Source organism: Lipotes vexillifer, unplaced genomic scaffold (assembly GCF_000442215.2).
Source record: "Lipotes vexillifer unplaced genomic scaffold, Lipotes_vexillifer_v1.1 scaffold520, whole genome shotgun sequence".
In the NCBI taxonomy this organism is placed as follows: domain Eukaryota; kingdom Metazoa; phylum Chordata; class Mammalia; order Artiodactyla; family Lipotidae; genus Lipotes; species Lipotes vexillifer.
In genome coordinates this window covers 696,756-713,499 of record NW_006784004.1, presented here as the reverse complement: position 1 = coordinate 713,499, position 16,744 = coordinate 696,756, and the positions used below count along the sequence as shown (strand labels likewise).

Genomic DNA, 16,744 nt, shown 5'->3' with positions numbered 1-16,744 from the left:
GCAGTATTATATGAGCAACTTGAGAAGCACAGTTATCAGAATGTATAAAACAGTAAATGATAACGGGGAGCATATACATATACTGAATCAAACAGCCAAAGAGACTGACAAATATAGTCAGAGGTTCTTCTGGCCCTGATGTACTGACTTTGCCTTCACAGGATTTTGTGGACACTGTGTTATATCTAGATACTACCAACCTCTTGGTCTTCTCTCTCCTCTTGTCTGCTGACTCTTTAAGCTACTATGTGAGTCTAATCCAGGGGCAGCCTGAGCTTCATAAATTCAGTTAATCCCAGAGAGAAACCTACCGTTTTCACCGAGTCACTCAAAGCTTCCCACTGCTGGAATGGCATCGATATCTGGCTCCTTCGCCAGTGGTCATAGCGGGCTCGACTTGCTCCATTAGTCAAAATCTCCTTTGCCTTCTGCAGTTTCTGAAAAGTCTCCACTAGAAAACAAATTTTAAAATAAGCACTACTTTCCCAGAGGAGTTATTTTTAAACTCCCATACAATCAAACTGAAATATGTCTCTGTTATTTACCAGCTGTGTAACCTTAGGCCAGTTCACTTCATCAAGCTTTAGTTTCCTCATTTGTAAAGTGCATCATAAGGACAAGTGAGATTTTGTACATAATGTACCTGGCTCACTGTTCAGCCACTCCCTTTACTGAGCTCCAGTGATGTGCCAGGTGCTCTCCCAGGTGCTGATGACACAGATGTGAACAACAGACATAATCTACCTAACAGGATAGACATATATAAACATTGGAAAAATTACAATCTTGTCTACTAGGAAGAAAACTACCTTTTCTAGTGGTAGTGTGATAGAGGGTAATGAGCAGGCTAGAGGAACAGTGTAAATGAAGACTCTAAGGCAAAAAAAAAAAAAAAGCATGTTTATTTAGAGGAAGTAGAGGATGTCAATTTGGCCGGAAGACACGGGTCAGGGGAAGAACAATGAGGGGTGGGTCTGTAGAGTAGACAAGGGCCCGGTCACCCAGGACCTTAGAGGTTATGCTAAGGATTCTGGTCTGTTTTTTCTTGTAAGAGCAATGGGAAGCTCCTGGGAGATTTTAAACACAGGAAATAACATGGTAGGTGGTTGATAAATGGTAGCTCTGTCACTGATCTATTTGACCAGATGGCATATAATAGAAACTTTTCAAGACCTGTTGGAAACACTTCCAATATGTCTTCTGCTCCTCAGTGAAGTTAAAACTTTCTATAGAGCAGGATACAAGACCAATATACAAAACTCAATTGTGTTTCTATACATTAGCAATGAACAATCTGAAAATGAAATTAAGGAAACAATTCCATTTACAATAGAATCAAAAAAATAAAATACGGGCTTCCCTGGTGGCGCAGTGGTTGAGAGTCCGCCTGCTGATGCAGGGGACACAGGTTCGTGCCCCGGTCCGGGAAGATCCCACATGCTGCGGAGCGGCTGGGCCCGTGAGCCATGGCCGCTGAGCCTGCGCGTCCAGAGCCTGTGCTCCGCAACGGGAGAGGCCGCAGCGGTGAGAGGCCCGCGTACCGACAAAAAAAAAAAAAAAGCTAAGGAAAACAAACACATAAAAAAAACACCTTGCAATAGCTGCTAGCTCCAGTGAGTAAAATCCTTCCTGTTGCTGACAACAGTGTAAATGTCCCAATGTATAAATGAGGTGGCACTTTTTCCAACAGGATAAAAAGCTCATTAAATTATCACCATGGATGCACATGCCAGTTACTACTAGAGCAGAGACTGTAAAGGTTCACATTTTTATCTATTATTCACCTTCTGTTTGCACATTATTTTTGGCCTCATTTTCCATAGTTTCCGGAATGAAAGAATTATCAATCCCTCAACAGCAGTTGATAAGCAGAAAGCAAAAGAGACCTTACCTTTCCTGTTAGGTGGCCTTTTCCTTGTTCCATACCCTTCACCACATTTAATAAAAATGAGTTTGGATTTATATTTGTCCTTTAATATATCCGCTAATCAAGTGAATCATACAAGATAAACATATACCAGTTCTGGGAAGAGAGATCTCATTTTATAAGCTTATACAAGCAAATGATGATGGAACCTTTAAGAGACATTCTGATTTAACTCCTAGGTCTACTTTGAAAATATGAGGTTCTTTTAATTCATATTTCCTAGTATAATTTGTATTATTATTATTATAGTCACAATTTAAATGTAGGCCACTTACAGTTGCTTGAGAAATAATAATAATAATATGATATCAGGACATGCTTTGAAAACAATCTGGAGGAAAATACACCAACTGTTAATAGTGGTTCTCTAGCAAAAAGAGATAAGAGCAGACTTTCACTTTCAACATTATTTAACACTGTATGTTATTTTTATTCCAAGGGGGAGAAAGCAATAAAGAGATTTTAAAGTAGGAAAACATTGAAACATTGAAATATTTCAGTCAGTAAGAGACAAAGAGTTCCCCTTCTTCAAATATTCAAATGTCTTTGAAGCCTGCAAATCAATAACAAAAATACCATTTCATGGGTCCTTAATTTAGTTTGAAATCCCTTTCTTCAGGCTCAAAGAGAAGTTAATAAAGCATTGGCCTGAAACCACTACTGTTATGTGCACATAGGACTGGCATGAGTACCAGCCAGAGGCTTTTGATCTCAGTGACACAATTTCTATAGCACAACCAGTCCTGCCTACATCACCCACAACTGCAGAGCAAAGATCTCTAAAAGCCTTAGATTTAGATTTTTTTTTAATGAGAGTGAGAACGATCTAATGTTTACTTACAAAAAGAAAACTATCCCATTTTGTTAAATTTTTATCTTGGAATGCTGCGTAAAAACAAGAAAAGAAAGTCCACTGACTCATAATTGCCAACATTCATTGAGTTCTTCCTACATGCAAGATACATCATTTAATCCTCACAGGAGACACATGAAGTAATAATATGCTATTAGTCTACCCATTCTACCTAGGAGTATGTTGAGGCTCAAAGAGTTTGCCCAAAATGAACTAGCTCATAAGTGGGAGCTAGGAGCAATCCAGACAGACAAACCTGTGTTCATATCTACTACTCCGTCATGCTACCAAATCAGTCATTTCAGTGGCAGCGGTTGAGACTACATTTAGCAAAACAAAAAAGTGTATATACAAGTTTAATTTCTTCTACCTGCAGTTTTTCTAAAGGCTTAGCCTTTCACCTTAATGAAATATGTTTCAAAATCTATCCAATATATTCTGGATTTCAGTCAAGCTAAAATCAGCATCAGGGTGAATTTTTGTTTCACATTTTAAAATATTTTTATAAGTAACCTTAACCCTTCTCCAAGTGTATAAAGAACCACTTAAAATTTCAGAAAGCCATATTAATCCAAATTAAGTAAATGGATGCTTAAACAGATTTCAAAGCAATTTCTACCCAAAGGTTGAATCATCTATCTACTGCAAGCCTTACAAGGGAAGATATTGATGTCTGTGTACCTTTTCATTTTAAACAATATTTACACAGTCCAGTGTTTCTCTGAACAAGAAGCCTTGTGGTAGCCCGTACATGAAAACTCCCAGCACTATGGCAACTAGAATGGCAATGATTGCACAATGATTCATCATGCATCCTGAATAGAAATTGTTTGCTGGGGACAGAAAAACAACTCAAAGCCATGCTTCACTGGAGAGGAACCCAGTTAAAGAATAATCTGTGGTGGTGGGTTTTTTAAGTGTTTATCAAATTTTTATACTTTTATGCTAGGACATCTATCTTAATATTAACTCTAGTTTAGAGAGGTAATTCATATGTCTCCTACAGAAATGTTCACGAATTCATTCTTTCATCATTCAAGAAATTATGTGCACAAAGTAGCTGTCCTCCACTGCAGGTGCTGTGCTAGGTGCAAGGCATACCACTTTGAATGAGATAAGCAGGAAGCCAGGCTCACTGAGCTTCCAGTACAACTAATAAGCAAATTGTCAACAAGAGGACAATATGATACACAGTTGGCCACCTGACGTACATGTAGGGTGCTCTGGGTAGCTGGGGCACACATAAATCCCAGAGGAAGTGATGGCTAGGCTGAGACCTGACTCAGGAGCATGACCCAACCAATCAAAAGCAGGGCAGGGAGGTGGGCAGGCCTCAGGAATGTTCCAGGCAGAGAAAGCAATAGGTATAAAGGTCTAAAGAGTGGAGAGCAGGGCACATCAAGGAACCAAGGTAGTTGTGAGTGGCTGAAACATGGGGTTGTAAGCGTGGTGGTGGAGAGAAAATGAGGATAGAGAGATAAGTGGGGGGAGCACAGCATGAAGGGGCTTGTACCTAAAGGCCCAGCAATGGCAAAGAATGAACTATCGCTACACGTACAATACGGGTAAATATCACAGACATAAGGTAAAGCGAAAGAAGCTACACGCCAAAGAATACATACTGTATGATTCCATTTACATGACATTCAAAACTAGGCAAAACTAATCAATGATGATAAGATCCAAAAATGGGAGAGGGTGCTGACATTGAACAGGACATGAAAAGGGACTTTCCCTGGGGTGGTGGAAATGTCCTACATCTTCATCTGGGCAGCAGTTAAACTGGTTATATGTGGACAAAAATTTATCAGGTTTACACTTATGATTTGTTCACATTGCCTTAATAAAAAAGGAGAGGAAATTCCCTGGTGGCCCAGTGATTAGGATTCCATGCTTCCACTGCAGGGGGCCTGGCTTCAATCCCTGGTCAGGGAACTAAGATCCTGAAAGCCATGTGTCGTTGCCAAGAAAAAGGAGGAGGGTCAAATGAGCAGAAATAATAGTTAAGTATCTAACAAAAGATGACCTCATACATTGGAAAATGACTTGTTTATGCAAATCAAAGGGATCAATGATTTCTAGAGAAAATTAATTAAGAGATTTACGATAAGGGAAAAATTTTTTTTAATGAAGAGGGGTTGGGTCTTACCATTTGTGAAATATGGAGTTATAGAAAGGTCTTGATCAATATTTTCCTTATAGAAAAATCATATGTATACACATACTATACACATACCTATAGTATACACATATAGTAAACATAGTCATCAAATTTAAGATAGTATTACCTACCCTGAGGGTAAAATCAGGGTAGGAATACACAAGAGATTTCAACTGCACTGGTAAAGTTTTAAGCTGTGTGATACACACATGAGCATTTGTTATAGTATTCTTTGTACTGTTTTGTACATATTAAATCTTTCATTCCTTTCCATAACGAGAAAGAAAGACCACTATTTGCAGTGTGAAGCAATTAAAGGAGTCCTGTAAGGATTCAGGCGTGAAATGATAGTGGCTTACCTACTGCAGCCTGACCAACTGAATGAATGGTGGTGCCATTTATTGAGATGGGGAAACATAGAAAAATGGGCATGATTTTAAGAGGTGAGAGGAGGATGAATAACGAGTCCAGTTTTTGACAGTGACTTTGAATTGTCTCCAAAAGGAGATTTCCAAGAAGCAGTTGAAGCTACAGTCTGAAACTGAGGAATGAGAACTGAGTCAAGGATAGATTGGAGAGCCATCAACAAATAGCTGATGATTGAAACCACAGACTTGGACAAAACTCCACAGAAAAAATGGGGAGTAAACCCAGAAGAGAGTTTAGAAGGGAACCTTAGGACAGAAGAGAAGGAAGTCACAAAGGAGACAGAAAGAGCAGCCCAAGAAGTAGGAGGAAAAGCATAAGGGCCTATGTATGCTGGTAGCTAAGAAAAAGGAGTGTCAAGAAGGTGAGCATGGGGCTTCCCTAGTGGCGCAGTGGCTGAGAGTTCGCCTGCTGATGCAGGGGACACGGGTTCGTGCCCTGGTCCGGGAAGATCCCACATGCCGCGGAGCGGCTGGGCCCGTGAGCCGTGGGCACTGGGCCTGCACGTCCGGAGCCTATGCTCTGCAACGGGAGAGGCCCCAACAGTGAGAGGCCCGCGTACCGCAAAAATAAAAAAGAAGGTGAGCATGGTCAATGGTGCCAAATTCTGATGCAAGCTCAGGGAAGGTAAGGACTACAATGTGGACCATTGAATTTGGCAGCCAGGAAGTCCTTGGTGACTATTACAAGAACTGTTTCCCAGAAAGGTGAGGAGAAAGTCAGACTGGGATAAATTGAAAAGGGCAGAAGGGAAGTAGAGATACCAACTGTGGACTTCTTTTTCGGGAAGTTTGGCTCTAAAGGGAAGGCAGGAGATAGGGAAGGAGCAGGAGGGCGACAGGTTAAGGAAGGATTATTGGTTTGCTTGTATTTTTTTCAAGCTGAGATACACAAAAGCATTTATGTATAAATTTACGATCATGAAATGTAAAATATTATAAAGAAAAAACAAATGTACGAATATATTATTATATAATATATATGGACCTATTCAGGTCTTCAAAATGAAGAAAACACAGCAAGGTTCTCATCAAGACAGCCACCTGGTTACAAACATATTTAAGTCGTGTTAACATTTGAGAACTAGTGAAATAAAGCATAAACTGGACAAATTTTAAACCATGAAGCAGAACATTATAGCAGAAAGATAAATGAATATCAAATGACTACTGTTGGAAAAAAGACCCTACCCAATTCCCTCCTCACCTTCCATCTGATAGTGCAAAAGCATTCTTTGGCATTGAATGAAAGAATAATTTTGAGTGTAAATAGATAAAAGAAAATGAATTTACTATTAAAGCCTTTTTAGATCTCTATGCTATACATTTTCATGAGAAAAGCCATTATTAAATACTTACCAGCTTTGGAGTTTTCAGGATGCTTGTCAGGGTGACATTCCAGGGCCCTGACCTTAAATTCTGCCAGGATTTGTTCAGCCTAAAACAAAAATCAATGTTTAAAATAAGGAATCCAGGGCTCCCCTGGTGATGCAGTGGTTGAGAGTCCGCCTGCCGATGCAGGGGACACGGGTTTGTGCCCCGGTCCAGGAAGATCCCACATGCCGCGGAGCGGCTGGGCCCATGAGCCATGGCTGCTGAGCCTATGCATCCGGAGCCTGTGCTCCGCAACAGGAGAGGCCACAACAGTGAGAGGCCCGCGTACCACAAAAAAATAATAATAAATAAATAAATAAATAAAAGGTACAAACTTCCAGTTATAAAATAAATAAGTACTAGAGATGCAATGTACAACACGATAAGTATAATTAACATTACTGTATGTTATATATGAAGGGTGTTAATGAAAGTAAATCCTAAGACTTCTCATCAGAAGGAAAAAAATTTCTATTTCTTTAATTTCATATTTATGTAGATGATGGATGTTCAGTAAACTTACTGTGGTAATCATTTCATGATGTATGGAAGTCAAATCATTATGCTGTATACTTCAAACTCATACAGTGCTATATGTCAATTATATCTCAATAAAATTGGAAGGAAAAATTTTTCACAATTTTTAAAAAAAGGGTAAACCTGATAATTTTGTTACCAATAAACAGTTTGGTTAGAGATTTTGATTGGGAAAACAGAAACTTCAACCCAAACTAAAATGAGGTTTGAGGGCCATTTATGATTTTATTTGATTTCACTCACCCATCTAATCCTTATTATCATGAATTATCAAGACTTGGCTTCATTAATTATGATTGCAATGTCAACAGCAGGATACAACAGTGGTTATGTGGCTCTTGGATTCTGATTACTTTGTTTTAAATCCCAGTTCTGCCCTGAGACTTTAGGCAAGTTGTGTAATTTCTATGTGCCTAGGTTTCCTCGTCTTTACATTTCATGAATAAGTCGAGCACTTAACACAAAGCCCAATCACAGTAAGAACTCAGTAATAGTAGCTATTATTAAATGTCAGTCGTTAAGTAACTTGAACTCATTTAGCTTATTACTATAAAAGCTGAGTTTTTTGTTAACTAAGCAGATGGAATTCAAATCCAATAATCATAACCACTGTTTTATGTGGCCAAATTCTTCAGACTTAGGGACCTATTATCAAGTACTATATTTACTATACATGAATTAATGAAAGCAAATTGCCTCTTGTTTGAGAAATGAATTCTCAAGCAGTTCAGCTCAGTATTGTCAGAAGATTCATGGGAGAAACATTTTTATCAGCTCCACGTCATCCTTAATCAATTCTCATTAAAAAATCTTCACTTTTACAATCAAAGACAGGCTGTATTAGATATGAGTATGTTTAAAGCCCAGACTGATATCTCTACTCTTTTCCATGTTAAGCATGTACTGGGAAACACTTGGAATAACAGGAAGAGATAGATTTCCTAGTAAGAACTGTAATTAATTATGTTTCCTCTTCCTGGGTGCTCCCTTTACCCCTTAGTCACCATAACCTGCTAATAGAATGAAGAAAATTGAGATTGGGGCTCGTTTTAAAATTTTAAATATTAAATATTTTAAAGAATCTAGTAGTAAGAATTTTTTTCTTTTTTTGCGGTATGCGGGTCTCTCACTGTCGTGGCCTCTCCCGTTGCGGAGCACAGGCTCCAGACGCGCAGTCTCAGTGGCCATGGCTCACGGGCCCAGCTGCTCTGCAGCATGTGGGATCTTCCCGGACCAGGGCACGAACCCGTGTGCCCTGTGTCAGCAGGCGGACGCTCAACCACTGCGCCACCAGGGGAGCCCTAGGAGTAAGCATTTTTAATTAACAAGTAATTTATGAATACTCACGAACTCTCTTTGAAAAAATTTCTGTCAATACAGAATTTCTTTAAAAAACCTTTACTCCTTTTCCCCTAAGATAACAGAATCCTTCAAGACACATTTTTACACACTTATATACATATTTATGTATATATTTTGGGGGGATTTAATAACACAAATGGATAAAATTATACCTATCAAAGGTAGAAAGTTTGGAGTTTTTGTTGTTGTTTTATTTTTTTAATTCCTATCCCATCTTTAAAAATTAAGAATAATCCATATCTGTCTTTCATTACTTTTCATAGTTTTATTGTCACAAAGTTTATCACAAATCTCCTATGTATGGCTGGTTCTGGGTAAACTAACCAGTAAAGAGGCTTAGTTTGTCTTGGGCATGTTCTACTTATCTCCTGGCATCACCACCCCACTTGCCTGGTGCCAAGTGTGGCCCATGGACAAGTGAAGCCCTCCATGTCAAGGTCCACTGAATCTTGCCTTCCACACCCAATGTCCAATGGTCTGGAAAGCTGCCTACCCTATTGGCCAATAAACATACCAAAAAGGTTCAACTTTACTCATAATTAAATAAATCAAAACATCCACGGGATGATCATGACCAGTGTCACTGAGGGTGCAAAGAAATGAACTCTCTCATGCTTTCCTGGTGAGGACGTAAATGGTGCAGATTTTCTGGAAATCAATTGGGATATACACATATATAAAAATCCTTGGGAATTCCCTGGCGGTCCAGTGGTTAGGACTCCATACTTTCACTGCAGAGGACCCTGCAGTTCCCTAGTCGGGGAACTAAGATCCCACAAGACAGGTAGCACGGCCAAAAAAATAAATTAAAAAAAATTTTTTTAATCCTGTATTTTTTTTCATACTCTTTGATTCAACAATTTCAATTCTAGGAATTTGGCTAAGAGGATAATGAGAGGTATGAAATGGATTTAGTTATAAGAAAGTTCAGGGGCTTCCCTGGTGGTGCAGTGGCTGAGAGTCCGCCTGCCGATGCATGGAACGCGGGTTCGTGCCCCGGTCCGGGAAGATCCCACATGCCGCGGAGCGGCTGGGCCCATGAGCCATGGCCGCTGAGCCTGCGCATCCGGAACCTGTGCTCCACAATGGGAGAGGCCACAACAGTGAGAGGCCCGCGTACCGCAAAAAAAAAAAAAAAAGAAAAAGAATCCACCTGCCAATGCAGGGGACACAGGTTCGAGCCCTGGTCCGGGAAGATCCCACATGCCGCGGAGCAACTAAGCCAATGCGCCACAACTACTGAGCCTGCACTCTAGAGCCAGCGAGCCACAACTACTGAGCCCACGTGCCACAAATACGGAAACCTGTGCACCTAGAGCCCATGCTCTGCAACAAGAGAAGCCACCGCAATGAGAAGCCTGCGCACCGCAACGAAGAGTAGCCCCCGCTTGCCGCAACTAGAGAAAGCCCGCACGCAGCAACAAAGACCCAATGCAGCCAAAAATAAATTCATTAAGTAATTAATTAAATTAAAAAGTTATACATTTTAAACAAAAACCTATGTGCCTAGTAATAGGATATTTGTTAAAGTTAATTGTAATATAGCTTTAAGATGGGATACTTTGCAGTCATTAAATAATCTTTTAGTAGAAGACAATAATCTGAGAAATTTTATATAATGCATTCTATGAGAAAAGGTAAGCTACAAAGTATTATGTACGGTATAAAACCTTAATGTTTTCTCAAGAGGAATTATGTAACATGTGAATATGTAAAATAAAGATAATGATAATAATAGCTAAGATTTATTGAGACCTACTCTGTGCCAGGCCCTGTTCTAAGTACTTTATATATAGCATCTCATTTAATTCCCACAGCAACTCTATGAGGTGGGTAATATTATTACTCCCATTTTGCAGATTAGGAAACCAAGACATAGGAAAGTTAAGTAATTTTCCCAAAGTCATGGAGCTACTAAGTGGCAAAGCCAGGATTTCAACTCAGACAGTCTGACTCCAAACACATACAAAAATATACATATAAATATTTATACATATACACATGTACTTATTACATAATACATAAATACAGCATATATGTATGCATAATTGGCATGCCTATGTCATACTCCCAAACATTAAGCATTTTTCTCTGTGCTGTCTTCATACTCCTCATTTCTTTACTGAACATATATTAATTTTAGAAATTAAATTTTAAAACTTATCTTTTCCATATCCTAATAGCACAGTATTTTGCTCTGTGCCAGGAAATACTCGTGTGCAATAAGGACTAATTTGATTCCCACTTGAACGGATCTTCTCCAGCTTTTCCCTGGCCACACAAATGCCCTCTGACTCTCCCTCCATGCCTTTAAATTTTAACCAAGTAAGATCGTTTCATGCCCCATCTCTTCTCTGAAGTCTTCTCAGATATTGTTTCCTTAATTCCTGTTGCACTTATAAACAGTACCGCACAGCACAGTACTTATTTGTCCTGGAATTGTTTCCTGTGTATGAGCTTTGATTCTTCGACTGGATGCCAATTTCCTTACACACTCGCACCATGTCTCACTTTTTTGTTTTGTTCTCTCCGCATCATGTCTAGTACTGGACCAATGCCAAGTGTTGAATGAATGCTTGATTATAGACTGACAGATATTCTTCAAATAACATGACTGTAGTGTAATAGGAGCGTTCTGAAAATGTGATTTATTCATTAAAAGAATGCATTGATTCATGTGCTGGAAATGTATATGCTACAGAATATGTTGCAGAAAAGACAAGACCCATTTTAATAAGTGGGTTAACATCCATCATTTCGATTTACTTAGTTTGAAACTGGATTTTTCCCACAAAACGCCCGATATTAGTAATATCCCTGAAATAGATTTCATTAGAGGTCATCTTACATCATTCTAATGAAATGATAATTAATTAACATGTGCTATAGAAGTGATTTGAGCCATAAAATATACAATGGTAATACTGGGTTAAAATCCATAAAATACAATAACTATCTATTAATCCACAGTGACAAAAATAGTTGAATAAGTAAGTAAATGTGGGAGAAGGGGTAGCTTTTCTTTACAGAAGAATTCCAAGTAATAAATGTAAATGGATGAGGAAAATAGAAAGTCACCATTAGGCAAACACCATAACAGTAACTCTTATAGGCAAGATTCCCTAAAGGATGCTAAAATCAGTGGGTGAACGTTTGAGGAGAAACACTCTGGTCTCAAAGAACTGTCACCAATATATTTGTTAACTACAAAAGGGAAAATAGTAACCCTACACTGCAAAAACCTGGCAGAAGAAAGCTGACAGACACATCTTAACCAAATGATCAAGGTTAATAACACATATTACATCAGGTACCCCTGAAATGATGCACTGGGAAAGGCACACCATCACTTCTGGGGTGTTCTTTCCAAAAACACATAAACTCACTCTAATCGTGGGAAAAGATCAAGCAAACCAAAATTGAGGGACATTCTACAAAACAACTCACCACTACTCTTCAAAGTGTCCAGGTCTTGAAAGACAAGAAAGATATGAAAAATTGTCATTTTGGAGGAAAATAAGGGAACCAGACAACTAAGTACAATAAAGGATCCTGGCTTGGATCTTGGAAGAGAAAACGGGCATTAGTAGAAAAATTGATGAAATTGTAAGGAGCCCTATACTTTAGATCAGGGGTTGACTAACTCTGGCCCACAGCCCACATCTGGCCCACCACTTGTTGTGTTGGTTTTTTGTTTTTTTTTTTTGCGGTACGCGGGCCTCTCACTGTTGTGGCCTCTCCCGTTGCGGAGCACAGGATCCGGACACGCAGGCTCAGCGGCCATGGCTCACGGGCCTAGCCGCTCCATGGCATGTAGGATGTTCCGAGACTGGGGCACGAACCCGTATCCCCTGCATCGGCAGGCGGACTCTCAACCACTGTGCCACCAGGGAAGCCCCCACCTGTTTTTAAAATAAAGTTTTATTGGAAGACAGCCACGGTCATTCATTTACATGTTATCTATAGCTACTTTCTCACAATGGCCGAATTGAGTGGTTGTGGCAGAGACCATAAATCCTGCAAAATCTAAAATATTTGCTATCTCAGGGTCAGCACCAAGATGACACACACAGGGACTTCTGTGGCGGTCCAGCAGTTAAGACTCTGCCTTCCCAATGCAGGGGACACGGGTTTGATCCCTGGTCAGGGAACTAAGATCCTGCTTGCCACACACACAAGAAAAAAAATTTAAAAAGACAAGCAGGACACCTGGGTTTAAGGAAGTACTCACTCTCTCTCAGGTCTCTGCACTTGCAGAAACCCTGAGAGTTAGTGCCTCCTTAAATTGTGCATCATAAGCACTCTGCTTGCCTCACCCTAGTGCTGACCCTGTCTATCTGGTCCTTTACAAAAAATGCTTGATGACCACTGGTTGAGTTAATACTATTGTACCAATGTTAATTTTCTGATTTTGATAATGGTACTACCATTAAATATGATGTTAACATTAAGGAAGCTGGGTGAATTGTATACAAGAACTCTATTATGTTTGCAACTTTTCTGTAAGCCAAAAATTATTCCAATATAGATGGAGCACAGAGGATTTTTAGAGCAGAGACACTACTCTCTATGATACACTATGATAAGGTGGTTAAATGTCATTATACACTTGTCCAAACCCACAGAAAGTACAAACCCAAGAGTGAACCATAATGTAAACTGTAGACTTTGGGTGATGATGATGTGTCAATGTAGGTTCATCAGTTGTAACTCTGGTGGGAATGTGGATAATGGGAGAAGCTATGCATCAGTGGAGGGGGCAGGTATATGGGAAACCTCTGTATCTTGCCCTCCATTTTGCTATGAACCTAAAATTGCTCTTCAAAAACTTCTATTAAACATCATTTCAAAATAAAATATTTTAAAAATAATGTGAATTATAGAATAGAATGGGGACTTCCCTGGTGGTGCAGTGGTTAAGAATCTGCCCGCCAATGCAGGGGACACAGGTTTGAGCCCTGGAAGATCCCACATGCCGCGGAACAACTAAGCCCGTGCGCCACAACTACTGAGCCTGTGCTCTAGAGCTTGCGAGCTACAACTTCTGAAGCCTGCACACCTAGAGCCCGTGCTCCGCAACAAGAGAAGCCACTGCAATGAGAAGCTCGTGCACCACAAGGAAGAGTAGCCCCCTCCTGCAGCAACTAGAGAGAACCCACACGCAGCAACGAAGACCCAGTGCAGCCAAAAATAAATTAATTAATTGATTTTTTAAAAATAGAATAGAATGAATTTATGAAGTTCCAAGTGTACAGTGTTACTGTGAGGCCAAAACAACTCCCTCAACCACGACAACTTACTATATGCCAGGCACCATTCTAAGCACCTTATGTATCATGTCTCATTTAATCCCAACAACACCTCCATGAGGTGAGTACTATTATTATCCCCATTTGCAGATTAGGAAACCCAGCCCTAGAAAAGTGAAATAATTTTCCCAAGGTCACATAGCCAATAAATGGTTAAGATTTAAACCCAGGTGGTCTGAAGTCAATAAGAAAGAGAACTAGAAAAAAAATAATTGTTTCTATTTATTGAGTTTATGCTCAGTTTTCAAGTCCATGAAATCTTGAAATGGGAAAGTCTTATTACTACTGAAATGTTGACCAGATACTAAAAAATCAATTAAGATCCACACCCAAGAGGATGCCTTACATCACTAATGTGTGGTATATGCATCAATAAGGACTTCAGAAGATTTCATAGCATGCGTCTATGTAAAATCTGATATAGGGAGAAAAAGCTAACTGATTTGGGCTCAAATTTCAGTAAATGTTTTTGAACAGGGGGTATTTGTTTCCTACTTAACAGCATGGAAATCCTCCTGTGGCCTCATATATGTCATTTAGTTAATTTCCAACACACGCTTTAAAGTGTAAGAACTGTATACTAAAGCAAAGAATTATGTGTGTATCTAACTCAATTGTTGTAAGTGGAATCAAAATATCAAGCTGCTTTGAAATTATAACTGCTAAATTGCCCTTGGATAGGAACAGTTCTGGTTAATTTTTTAGAGCATCAGATCAAGGAATATTTGAAGTAAAGAAAATCCATGCAACACAATTTAAGTAAAGGAAATGTCATAGTAATACTCAAAAAAAAGGCATTAAAATATTTTTCAGTGAGAAGGATACATATAAAAAGAGGGGAGAGGGGAATTCCCTGGCAGTCCAATGGTCAGGACTCCGCCCTTCCACTGCAGGGGGCACGGGTTTGATCCCTGGTCAGGGAACTAAGATCCCGAAAACTGAGCAGTGTGGCCAAAACAAAACCAAAAAAAAGGCGGGGCGGGGGGGAAGATATATATAAAAAGAATCGACAAGATTGTGACAGGTCATTGCATTTTAAATAAATGACTGTTACTTACACATACTATGCCATTGACAGAATTAGTAAAATACATCCAGAAGAAGAAGGAATGTCAAGACAAGGGGATATTACAACCTTTACTTTATAACCTAGCATGACAATATTTTTTATAAATCCAAATCGTGAAACTTTTCAAATTAAATTATGTTCCTTTGATTCAAATAGTTCCTTCAAAAATTATCTGGCAAGAGTATAATCCAAAGTATGAATAACACATAATAAGCTTTCTCAGTTGCTCTAAGTGTGTTGAACTACAAGGTACCTAAGATAACTTCCTTAGGGTGACGAAATTAGAGATAATCCTTTGTGTCCAATATTATTCTATTCTCCAAACAAACTGAAGTACATTTTATTACTTAACTCCAGCCCTATGAAACAAAAATGAATAGAAAAATAATTTTCTTTAAAATATTTTAATATTAATAGCTATATTTTAGTAATAAAATAAAATAAATATTTTAATACTTGTTATATAAATATAAAATAATATGAACATATTTAATAATATAATTGAAATATATTTCATATTCATCTCAATATTTAAAATATTAAAAAACTGTAAATAAATGAAATGTTTAACAATAAGAGAATAACCAATTGTGGTACAATAGTAAAATGAAATATGCAATCATTAACATATATCTGAAGAATCTTTAGTAGCCTGGAGAAATCCTTGTTATAATGTTAACAGATAAAAAGCGAACTTGTCTTCAAAAATACATATATAGGAAAAAGACTGGTGATTAATATACCAGACATTAATAGTGTTACCCTTGGGAGGTAGAATTATAAATGAGCTTTCCATAATTTAAAAAACTTTTACAACCTTATAATTATCTACGGGGACTTTTAAAAACATTGTTCCATTATAGATCAAGTGAACAATTACAGAGTTTTCACACATTTTGTTTCAGAAGCCAGACTTTAAAGTAATTCCTCTCACACAATTTGAAATATTAACATAAAACGATGTTTCTTGGTTTATATGATTTAACTGCTCACATAAAACTACATATTTTAATAAAACATTTTAAAATCACTAATTACTAGAAAATTACATCTCATCTCAATTACAGTGTAAATTACCATAATAAAGAAATAGCTTATGTATACTATGAAACACTGCCAATAGCAATTACAATTAAATTTCAAATATGTATTTTTAGTATATTTGAAATAGTCTATGGCCATGTGACAGAATACACATATTCAATCAGAAGCTTCCATAAAACTGAAAAAGGACATTATTCAAGTAAAGACCCAGCACATATTTAAGTCTTTAACTTTCTCTGAGGCAAAAGTGCTTTAAAATAATACAAGATTAGATTTTTAGGCAACGTAAGTTCCAAATTAAAACCTTAAATAAAAACTTGAAATACTGTTGTGAAAAAGAACGGCATTATTCACTGCCTTACCGAAGACAGTTCATCACATCCCAGTAACGTGTAGTAATCTTCAGTATCTTCCAACCTGTAATTCAGTATCGCGTCCATTTAGATTACTAAATCAGCTTTTCTTCCCTCTGAAACAAGAGGCACAATGAACTGCGAATTAACAGGAAAAGCCTTATGAGGTCTGGTTTACAGCTGCGCGTTCCAAACGACAATAACTAGATTTAAGTCTGGCCACAGTCAACACACCAGATGTCATCCTAGACCTTTGTAAACTCTACCTTTCATTGGCTGTTTATACAAGAGAAAAGAATAGCCCACGAGCAGAACTGTTGCAGTGCTGCC

At 38.4% G+C, this 16,744-nt stretch overlaps 1 protein-coding gene across 1 annotated transcript in view; it reads right to left on the bottom strand.

Annotated features, from left to right (window-relative positions):
• DNAJC12 (DnaJ heat shock protein family (Hsp40) member C12) overlaps nucleotides 1-16,501 on the bottom strand; it is a 28,989-nt gene extending 12,488 nt beyond the window's left edge. The window contains exons 1-3 of the mRNA XM_007456474.1: nucleotides 16,424-16,501; nucleotides 6,726-6,804; nucleotides 312-451 (exon numbers count right to left, since the gene is read on the bottom strand). Coding sequence (XP_007456536.1) covers nucleotides 312-451; nucleotides 6,726-6,804; nucleotides 16,424-16,501 — 297 coding nt within the window. The remainder of the gene's footprint in view (nucleotides 1-311; nucleotides 452-6,725; nucleotides 6,805-16,423) is intronic.
• Nucleotides 16,502-16,744: the final 243 nt, after the last annotated feature.